General features: G+C 37.3%; 2 protein-coding genes across 2 annotated transcripts; one reads left to right on the forward strand and one right to left on the reverse strand.

The window, feature by feature from the left end:
- Positions 1 to 1,860: 1,860 nt before the first annotated feature.
- On the forward strand, positions 1,861 to 4,238 carry LOC107223974 (S-adenosylmethionine mitochondrial carrier protein). The gene is made up of 6 exons (XM_015663868.2): positions 1,861 to 2,258; positions 2,668 to 2,824; positions 2,922 to 3,031; positions 3,445 to 3,685; positions 3,747 to 3,885; positions 4,098 to 4,238. Exons 1-6 carry the CDS (start codon positions 2,190 to 2,192, stop codon positions 4,225 to 4,227), a joined length of 846 nt encoding a protein of 281 aa, XP_015519354.1. The 5' UTR covers positions 1,861 to 2,189; the 3' UTR covers positions 4,228 to 4,238.
- On the reverse strand, positions 3,992 to 10,663 carry LOC107223983 (putative sodium-coupled neutral amino acid transporter 10). The gene is made up of 7 exons (XM_015663880.2): positions 10,567 to 10,663; positions 7,676 to 9,446; positions 7,293 to 7,563; positions 7,043 to 7,179; positions 6,734 to 6,961; positions 6,446 to 6,653; positions 3,992 to 6,369 (listed from the first exon to the last, which is right to left on the reverse strand). Exons 2-7 carry the CDS (start codon positions 8,156 to 8,158, stop codon positions 4,862 to 4,864), a joined length of 2,835 nt encoding a protein of 944 aa, XP_015519366.2. The 5' UTR covers positions 8,159 to 9,446; positions 10,567 to 10,663; the 3' UTR covers positions 3,992 to 4,861.
- Positions 10,664 to 10,830: the final 167 nt, after the last annotated feature.

The raw sequence follows: 10,830 nt of genomic DNA on the forward strand, positions 1-10,830 counted from the left end.
ACGCATCGAAAGTTAATGCCAAAAAACGAAAACCCGAATTTTCGACATTTTTCAGCAGGTGCTTTTTTCCTCGTATCTTCTCTCCCGTCAATCCCACGCCTTTTCCGCTGCGTTTTCTGAGTTCCTGGGGGTCCAATTAGTCAGGAGAGGGTCATTCACATTGAATTTGAGACCAAAAATTTTCGCCTCAAAAAATGAAGAAAAAGTAAGGCTAACCCTTTCGCATTTTCGGCTCAAATTTTTGCGATTTCGAAAAGTGCTGGAATGAATTCTTTCATGTACTAATTAGACGTAAATTAGCGTTAGCCTGACTGCGCGCAGTCTGAATCCTACGCTAGGCTAGTCGCTCAAACTTCCGCATCAAACCTTCTTAATTTTTAAAGGATTTTCAGAAAGGTGTGAATGAAACATCGTAAATTTGTATCCTCTAAGTTTTCAATGTTTATTCAATGTGACTTATTCTAGTACAAGTGTGCATGTGTCAGTGTGTAGTAAATTAACAAGTCCAAATATAGAATCGAAGTGAAAAACGGAAAGGGGTATGAAAGTATGATTCAAACTCACATAAGAAATCTATATTGGTTCGAAGGAATGAGTATACATCATACAATGTTATCAACAGACTATAAATAATCCTGCTCGAGATAGCTATCAATGTAGTTCCAACATATAGCTGAAGTTTCAGCCGGCGTGTAGCACCCCTGCAGAATTGGATAGATGATGTATGATATTGTAATTTGTCTGTTTCATGTCATCTGTATTAAAATGATTAAGAAGTTAATATACATCGTATTCTGTTTGTATCACATTATCTGTTATTCGTTTGCTTCTCTAGATCTTATTCACACATTCTGGGGAGTTTAATCAGTCAATGTAGGGCTATGCAAATCAATTTTTGGACAAAAGATTTTTGCTGAAAATAAGTGTGTTTTCGAATTATCTTGAAAATTTTGATGATTTCGAATATTGTTGGAATTAATCCTCTCATGCACTATATCGACGTTATTTTACGAGCAATATCGATTGCCCACTGTCTCAGAATCACAGCGAGCATCGGATTCCCATGGATTGCCAAAAAACCCTCAACTCCTGTATTGCCTTAGCTGTCTATTTAACGATGTTTTATGTATCTTCTTTGGCTTTCCCAGGGTCTACAATTTGTCTTATAAGGCTGATCGTTCAAATCGATTTCCGGAGGACAAATTCTCCCCAAAAATCGCATAAAAATTTTGGCTTATCTGTTTTCGACATCTTTCAAACAATAAAATCGCGAAGAACGTAAAGCCAATTAACTCTTGTATTTTTTTAACGTCGAGCAATCTCGACAATCATAGAATTTTCATTCAGATCAATACAGTTGGTTATTTCTACGGCCCTAATTCGCTTGCAAGCAGTTACAAAACGCTGTCGACGAAATGATCAAATTGACCCACACACTGAACATCATGGAGTATTTGTCAGGATGCACAAAGTCTTATTCATCAAATATTTCCATTCATCATTCATAATGATTTTGTTCAAAGGCAGAAAGGCTTCGAAGTAATTGTTTAATATTGACTTATGATAGGTATCACAGTTTGTCTTCCTTCATTTTCCATTTATCCTTTTGTTACAGACTCAACTACTCACATTCCAAATTCTGCCGCACTTCGATCTTAAGTAACGGTTTTTCCCCCGCGATATTAGCATATTTCTATATCCTGGTGTACGTTTACCAAACACGCGTTGCTGTACTTCAAGTTGTCTGACATCAAGGGGCTTACGTCCGTGACTTCCTTCAACATGGCGCTATAATCACATCTTCCGAATCCCTACAGCGCCACTAGTCTCAATGCTTGCGGTACTTCGCAGGTTATTGGTCAATCGTGCTTCTGCCCTTACTGAGGCAGGTCACGGAAGGATGATCTTGACCCCATCCTTGAGCAGGTGCCGCAAGCACAGCAGTCAACCGCCGTAGCTGCGCGCGCACCACGCGAGGGTTCTAATATATTGAGCAAATGTCACAACTGAGCGAGAAGTGAGGCGAATCACGTGTCGAAGGCCGGCTGAACGATCGTAACGAGCGGACACGTCCAAATTCAATGAGTCTAGTCGTTTCGAAATGACCGAACTGAATAAAATACTTGAAATGTACTCCTAGTTTCACCAGTTACTGTCGCTGTTCATCGATCACCGAATCCAACGTCGAAATGTTTCACGAGGACGCAAAGATTGCCGGCAGCATCAATTCCAGGAACGTTTTTTTTTCCTCGATGATCGTAAGTAATGATGAAATTTACAATATTCCTTTTTCAAAGCGATCTCACGTTCTTTCCACGTTTTTACAATTCACAAATAATGTCTCTGCGTCTCATTCCACGTAGTTATAACCACGAGCCGTCCAGGTTCTCATCCCGATTTCTGATTTCAAAGTAACATCTGATAATTTATTTAAGTTATGCCACGATTCACGTAGGAAAAAACCTGCTCTTTCAAATTTACCTCTAAACACCTTGAAAACTAGTTTTCAATACGCATGCTGCTAGTTGCAATGGATTGTTAACGTACAGGAGTACGGAGTCCCTAACAAATATTAACTTACTTGTCGACTATTATACCTGTGATAATACCAAAGATAAAAGAAAATTATTGTTTTAACGGTCACAAATTCTAAATGAATAAATTTAGTCCGGAGGAGTCGCTGGCACCGTTTGCGACTTGACGTTTTTCCCCCTGGATACGTTAAAGACAAGGCTGCAGAGTCAACATGGATTTAATCAATCGGGCGGCTTCAGGAGACTTTATCAGGGGGTGATACCAGTTATGGTTGGCTCCGCACCAGCAGGTGTGTCAGAAAAGCTCACACTATGTACATGATTTATGAAGAATGTGCATCACCATTCAATGCTTTTTGATTATACCTTAAATCGTTCCTCTTTCAGCCTCCTTATTTTTCATTACTTATGAAGGGATTAAAGAATTTGCACAGCCTAAAATACCTCAAACTTATCACCTCTTCATTCATATGGGTGCTGCTTCTTTGGGTGAAATGGTAAATAGTTCTACATAGTTGTATCATGTAAAATATATAATTTCTTTAAATGGAACTGGTGGCAAGTAACTTCTCTCAGAAAAGTATATCGATTGGCTTTTTAGACTTACCCCCATTTTACTACTTTCATTGTTAAAATCTACATTTTTGGAATCCAAATACCTGGCTCTCAAGTTATTACAAAATAATTTTAATTAATCTCGAATCATTTTATCAGTGAAACTTGTGTGTTACAAAATGTAGAAATTAACACACTAGAAAATTTGTAAAGTAGTTGAAGAGACATGACTGAAAGTGAGAAAAATATAGCCTGTTATCAGCCCTAATTGATACTACAAAGAATTTCCTTACATTATTGAGAACAATCTGACTAGGTTGTTATTTTTTCACTTTAAAAACCAATTCACAAACAGGTTGCATGTCTTGTTCGGGTTCCGGTGGAAGTGATGAAGCAGAGAAAGCAGGCGCTCCTACAAGACAAGGGAAAACTGAAATTACGAACTTTGTATCGTGGTTACGGTAGCACAGTATTAAGAGATTTGCCTTTTGGTTTAATACAAATGCCGCTGTGGGAGTATTTCAAACTATGTTGGAAACGCCAGGCGTGTAGAGATTGCACTCCTCTGGAAGGAGCTATATGCGGTGCTGGGTCTGGTGCGTTGAGAAAAACTCACTCTGTGATTGATCACATCGCTAAATTGCTTCTAAATTACAGTTGCGGTGGCGGCAGTGATAACGACCCCCCTAGATGTTGCGAAAACTAGAATTATGCTTTCCGATACTTCGGCAGAAAAGGATGAAGTAAAAATATCGACCATGCTGAAGGAAGTCTATAGAGAAAAAGGCGCTAAAGGGTGAGTCATTCAAATTGTTTGATGGATAACATAACACAGTTAGTACAATGAGTCAGTAAATGTGAAAAAATAATTAGGGACAAGACATCTGAATAAAATGCAAGTGTAATGTTACCAAAAATTATGTACAAGTTATTATTTTATTAAATATCAGTATTATACATTTTTCTTAATCGAATCGTTCATTCATTCGGATTTTTTTCTTTTTACAGACTGTTCGCAGGTTTCGCGCCAAGAGTATTTGGTTTCACCTTAGGAGGCTTTGTGTTTTTTGGAGTTTACGAACAGGTTAAGGCGACTTGTAGCACGATTTTTCCATACACCAGCATTCCTAGTAGCTAAGATTTTGAAAATTTTTATGAAAATATTTTTATCTTCAATCTTTTATTATCTTCACCGAAGTACCTATCAAACGCTAGTTGTCTCAAGTTAGTATGCTGGAATTTTCAGATACTTTTATAAAATATTATTACTAAATATTTAAATAATTAGAATAATTTTTAAATTAATGGAATGACAATTTTTACTCAAGTTTAAAGTATTTATACCGTTTAGTCAACATTTGCCGAATAATTATCAGATCTCAGTTGCACATATCGTTAATTCTCGAACTTACTGTAAAAATCATTAAATACTCTATTAATACCTGACACATTGAAAATAAATACAATTATTGGTATTGCAATCAATAAAGATTAATAAAGCTATGTCATTAGTAACGATATATTGCTTTGCCTTCTTTGACACCGAACTTACCTACTCGTAATTATTACGTATAAAATAATGCTTTTTCTCAATTATGCTGCGTTACTTTAACACACAAGTATTAATGACATTGTTTTTCCATATTTCGCAATTGGTTTTTCATTAACAATAAAATATAACCTAATCAAAATTCATTAGAACAAAAAGGGTTGAAATTATTATGCCGCAGTCTCATATCACATTAGTGGTATATAATAGTGGTTGACTTGAATTACTTACTATCACCATTATTGGTACTGGCAGGTCTCAGGTTTCTCTCATTAGTCTTGTCGAAGTTTTCTCGCAGATCAAAAATATTGACTAATGAATTTTCATTCACCAGGCTCTGATCAGACAAGTAGGAATTCGTTTTAATTAATAATGACTCTGTCGATGTTGGTTTCTCAGGATTTCCACCTTCCTTTTGATTAGTAACTTTTTTATTTGCATCTTGCAGAGAGCCATCCGTTTTAGCACACTCTTGTTTATCATCTGTCTGTGCAACTTTGTTCAAGAAAGACTCGATCTTCTCTGCTTCTAAGATCACAGGCAATACATCCGATTTGATTACAATACCCTCATCAATATCTCGTTTTTTTCTGTCTGGACTCTCAAGAATATCTCGCCTGATCTCGAGATTTTCATTTTGTTTTTTTGAGAGCGTTCGTTCTTCGTTTACTCCATTCACCCTAGTTTTCTCACTCATAACTAGAGCAATTGGAACTGGAATTTTCTTTTTATTATCGTACAATGTTTGTACATCACTTTTGGATGGATTTGGTTTACCAGGCTCTATATTCACGACGTTCGTTTCAGGTGAAATGATATTGTCGTGATTTACGTCTGCAGGAATGTTATTTGCGTTACTCGAATTCGGGGTTTGCTTTGTTAATGCACTAAGAATCGGCCCACGCGATTTTTTATCAGTTTCACCTCCAACAGTATTGAATAAATCTTTCTCTGCATATTGCTTTCCATCACCATCTACCGCAAATTCTACATTATTAGCTTCAGTATCCCTTAACTTATCCTTCTTTGTATTCTTATTGCTCTGTCCATCAACAGAAACGACTTCCTCTGGCTGTACATTTTTCTCCACATCTTTGATAATTAAATTATTATTTTTAGCACCAATTGGAGTATCAGCATCGATACTCTTGTCAAGCTCTACTTCCTTTTCTTTTTTTTTCATCGCCTCTTTTTCTTTCTTTTCCCTCTCAAGCTCTTGTTTACGTTGATTTAAATTGCCTATAATCTTTTTTTGTTCCTCGAGTAATTGTCTTTGTTCGAGTTTATGCATCTCCAATGTTTTCTTCAACTTTTCAACCTCCGATGGGGCTGCCAATTTCGTGTCCTCTGCCAACTCGGCTTCCTCCTTTTTTATAGCGTCAGAATTAACGTAATTATCGACTTTCTGCACAACAGCGTCTCTCTTTTCTTTCATTTCAACATCTCCGATTTTCTTTTCCACACTTGACGCGACCATACCTTTTTTCTCTTTCTTGTCTCTATCCTCAAGATTTTCATTTTTATTCTGATCCAACTTCTCTAACTTTTCAGCCATCTCTTGCAACACGGGAGCAAGCGTGGGAATCAAGTTAATGTCAGGTTTTTTCGTTTCTAAAGTCAATTTCTCATTAACCACAGCTCTTTCAACTGGAATTGGCGGTTCTTGACGTACGTCTTCCTTTGAACCTTTATCTTGAGACTTTTCTGCTTCAAATGGTTTGAATTCAGGTGCTGAAAATATACAAACTAGTAGTTGGTTCTTGACTTTTCTCAGTGATGATAATTCTACTGAATTGTGAGTACTCACCATCAATGATATTTGGAATATCATTTATTTTTGCAATTGGTGGGACGACTTGAACATCCCGATCTTTGATAAAATCAATTGGAATGTTGTTTAATCGGTTGAAGGAATCTACCGGGGTCACGGCTTTGATATTAGCAGATTCCTCTATAGCGTAAAGATTCGCATAAGTGCCCAAGATCATTATCCACACGCCTACGAAAAGAATAATCTGAAAGTAATAATAGATTAGTGTCGTGAGGAGATTAGAGTAGATTATAAAAGCAAAAATGGGTTGATTTGCAGACAAACCTGAGCCATCAATCTTTCGCTGGTATTTTTACTGCTGATGGAAATGAAGAACGCGGCAGGAAACATGAGACAAATCATCACTCCGATCGTCGATCCCACCAGTCCTAGTACAAATTCAATGTTTGGAATCAAAATTCCGATTACCAGAGAAACTCCGACTATTGTGAAAGTGAGACACTTGAATCGAGCTTCTGGAATGTAGTTGTTTGATGTATCGTGGGATTGAGCCTGAAAATGGGTTCATAGTTGTGAAATTTTGGATTGTGTCATTATTATGTATACATCTAATTCGTTTCAATTTGAGCTTACCCAACGAAATAATAGAGAATTCAGACTCGCTCTGCATGGAAAGATAACAAGTGGAAAACTAAATGCGACTGACAGTACGAAGCCAATTTTTATCACATCTGACGATAAACTCGGTTCAAAACTCATCAATATATTTCCTGAAAATTAAAAGACATATTTTTGAATTGCACATACAAATGATGAATTGGAGAAACGAACAGGCCTAATAAAGAAAAAAAACTGCAAGATAAATTTTTACATTTCTTCTCACCTGTGAACGGAAGAGTGCAGAAAGCCACGTACCCAAAAAATCCAACACAAACATAGACAGTGGTGCAGATATTCAGTGCATTGTCTACGACCCGATTCATCTTTTCAAGAGAGACATTTGGAATTGTTTCATAAATCTCAAACAATTGCGTCTGGCAGAATAAAGCCATGGAAAATATTGGTAGACATTGTAAAATGCCGTACGGACGCCAATAAAACACTTTATCGTACCAGTCGGTAGCAAAAATATGCGTCATGGATTCAGTCATCACCTGTATTGGAAAAAAACGAAGTTTTATCAAGTTGAAATTTGCTAAAACTTATTGACTTACGGTCTGTGAAATTTCAATGAGTAAACAAAATGAATTCCAAGCATTGAATTACCTTCAAAACAAGGCAGAGGTAGAAGCCAATGGTGACGGTGCAAATGCTTGACAAGCTATCGACGTTTCTGAGCAGTCCGAGAGGTAGGATGATGAAAACACCCATTGTGACTAAAAGACTGGACCTGATATCCTCCGGCGTTTTGTCGATAAGTTTTCCGACGATTTCAGGTCCGAGGTCTCCGACGACAACAAAAAACGCTATGCAGGTGCCCATGAGAAAGCCGATGATGAACAATTCGGCTAGGAATTTTCCGGTCCTACCGAACGCGTGAAAGGCGAGAAACTCGAAGTTCCGCCTGCGCGACATGACTGCGGATTTAACAAGGAAGTGGCAAGCCAACTTGGACAAAATGCTGCTCAAAAATAGCATCAGTACCGCGAGAACGATGCCGCACTGCTTAAAGCAGAACGGCATTGCAAGAACACTGACGCCGATGACGCTGTTCGCCAGCGTCATTACATGCGATAGGTTAGTCATCATTTTGAGAGCGATCAAGCTCTTTGATGCGAACTTTTAGCTCATAGACTTTCACAAGCCTCGCATCGCCAACAGAAATTGCAAACGAAACGGCGCAGCGAGTGTTGGAATTTTCAGGACATTTAATTACGCCAGCTAATCGCAGTGGCGATTCCTTAATTAAGGAATGCAGAGCGATGCGATGAGACCAGGGGATTGGGTCACAACCTTTCGAACAAAGTTCCACGGCTGTATTTTTGTGCAGACAATTTTAAGTGAGGTTAGGAAATTGGTAGCGATAAATGCGGCTTTTCAAGTTACTGTTCGAGCGGACAAACAAGCGAATAAACGCGTGGCAGTACGTCGAAGACACTGAGCCACGTCTGATTATCATTATTAACTTTTTATTGACAAGTAAACACTGTCACACCGTTGCCGTTCCGAAGAGACAAGGATTGTTTATTTATAAGTTAGCCTGTGATTATTAGGAAAGCGCAGCAATTTTCGAACACTTGAATACCGACGTGTTTGATGTCCGTTGCACAATTACAGGCATTTTTTATTCAGCTACACATAAACCATGTAAGTAAAGAAAAACAACTTTCTCCTCACTAGTTTTCCACACGTCACCAAGTGACGGACACGACACAAGGTTGTTTATCCACGCCACCTCGTGAAACAACTATATTCTCAGAAAAACAATGACACGTGAATCTTGGATAACTCAGTCGGTAACCTTTTACGTTGGCAATGTCTCGGTCGGCAATGGATGGTGATGTTCATTTGAATTGAACAGGGTTGCAAATTTTTTAATGAACAAGTAATGCATTAACCATTACTTTTTCAATTCATAATGGAAATAATTTCTGATCATGTTCAGTGATTGGATTATAAAAAAATTAAGAAAATTATCCATCAGATTTGTTGAATCCTTCCATGTAATAGAAAGATATTCAGTACGGAATACACAGTACCCGTAATCGCCCTTTTGAAACAAGCTTATAGAGAAATGTTCGTCCAGAAATATCCTGAATAGAAACATTTTGGTTCAGTGTAGCCACTAGCATAATTATAATTTGGTATTCCTCGAACGCTGCAGCCTGATGCAGTAATGTTCTTCCGAATTTATCTTGATCGTCAACATAAAATATGAAACTCATTGTTCTCCAACCATTGCACAAATTCTGATGATCCTTCCTTTGCAGCTTCGAATAATGTCCTCCTGTCAACATCCTGTGCAATGGCGTGAACGGATAGTTCTTTAACCAGGAATTTCGCTAATGCCGATCGTCCTTTCACAGTAGAATACATCCTATTCAAGTAAAAAGCGTGGTATACGTTAAAATCATTAATCGTTGAAACGGATGGAAACTTGCTATCAATTCGAATTCATTAATGACTTTCGAAAATCATAATGGTGTTGGCATTTTGATATTCAAATAGTTCGCATCGACACATGGAAAAGGCGCAGGTCACTACTCGTGACCAAAAGATATTATCAATAATATAATCGTGAGAAAATAACAAAAAAAAAAAAACATCAACAAAACAAAAGTTAATTTTTCTCCCAGTCTAAGCATAGCATATTACATCTTGTGCTAAGCATTAGGATTTTTTTTCGATGACAATCAAAAATATCAATCCGTCAGCAAATGATGTTCAGAATTTTAACTCGTGATTTCTCCATTATAGACTTGTGGATATTTGGTGTGTTGATTTTGAAAAAGTGCATTTCATCACAACTAATTAATGCGAATCATACGAACTCCTTTCCTGGTGAGCCAATTTGTCGTTCGGAAGTTCTAGTGAATTGAAAATATCAATTACTTGCTTTTGTCAAAGCTAATTGCTTACTGAATTACGATGCTCGCTTCTCGAATCGTCGATGTTGAACCCACAAGTTCGTATCAGACTCATTGTCAGTGTGGATTTGAGACTACATCTTTTTGCAGTATCTCAAAACGGGACTGACGCTTGTGTATTACATGCAAAACCTTAAAGAGTTATAAGAGGAGTCTAAAAATATCTGATTCTTTTGTTTCCGATGCTGGCTTGATTTGAGGTGTCTTTTTCTCAAGTGAGAAATATAAATGTTTCGAGAATTTATGCAATTGATTTTATTAAATGAAATCAAACCAAAATGTTTCTCAATTGCAAGTCAGCCATTTAATTAAATCCAATGATTACGGACTAACTGAATCAATAATTATCTCACGTTTCATACTTTGTACAATTTTTCTCCTGAATTTTACCGAACCTTGTAAAATGGTACTGATTTGGCTACAGGATAAAAATTCTAGTTTTGCAAAATTACACATCGAATTTATCGGCGAATCCTATATCTCATTAATGTAATGGTCACCACAAATTTCGACGTTATCGTAAAAATTATCTCTGCTGACAAAATAAAATTATTACCAATTCAATCTTACCAGCAGCGTTGACTAAATATACGTGTCTTCAATCAACGTCAGCAGTATCAAAAGGCGAATGCACCGATTAAAATCCCCGTAACACAGTGAACACGATATTATTGTGTTGGGTTACATATCGCGGCTTGGGCTTAAAATGGAAACTGCAAGAATGGCGGAAAGACTTGTAGGAGCGAATAGAACGTGCATACTATATATTCAAAAACTGGCTTACAAAGCCGGAATTCTACGAATAGAGTCTAGACAATTTCCACGGATCCAAGT

This window comes from Neodiprion lecontei, chromosome 3 (genome assembly GCF_021901455.1).
Source record: "Neodiprion lecontei isolate iyNeoLeco1 chromosome 3, iyNeoLeco1.1, whole genome shotgun sequence".
NCBI classification, from domain to species: Eukaryota; Metazoa; Arthropoda; class Insecta; order Hymenoptera; family Diprionidae; genus Neodiprion; species Neodiprion lecontei.

What these genes read in the sequence shown, in the direction of transcription:
- LOC107223983 (XM_015663880.2), bottom strand. Translation starts at nt 8,158, where the DNA reads ATGATGACTAACCTATCGCATGTAATGACGCTGGCGAACAGCGTCATC. An exon ending in GCGAAAGATTGATGGCTCAG is followed by an intron (nt 6,654 to 6,733) that starts GTTTGTCTGCAA and finishes TATTACTTTCAG; the next exon opens with ATTATTCTTTTCGTAGGCGT. An exon ending in TATTCCAAATATCATTGATG is followed by an intron (nt 6,370 to 6,445) that starts GTGAGTACTCAC and finishes GTATATTTTCAG; the next exon opens with CACCTGAATTCAAACCATTT.
- LOC107223974 (XM_015663868.2), top strand. Translation starts at nt 2,190, where the DNA reads ATGTTTCACGAGGACGCAAAGATTGCCGGCAGCATCAATTCCAGGAAC. An exon ending in TTTTTTTTTCCTCGATGATC is followed by an intron (nt 2,259 to 2,667) that starts GTAAGTAATGAT and finishes GAATAAATTTAG; the next exon opens with TCCGGAGGAGTCGCTGGCAC. An exon ending in GGTTGGCTCCGCACCAGCAG is followed by an intron (nt 2,825 to 2,921) that starts GTGTGTCAGAAA and finishes TTCCTCTTTCAG; the next exon opens with CCTCCTTATTTTTCATTACT.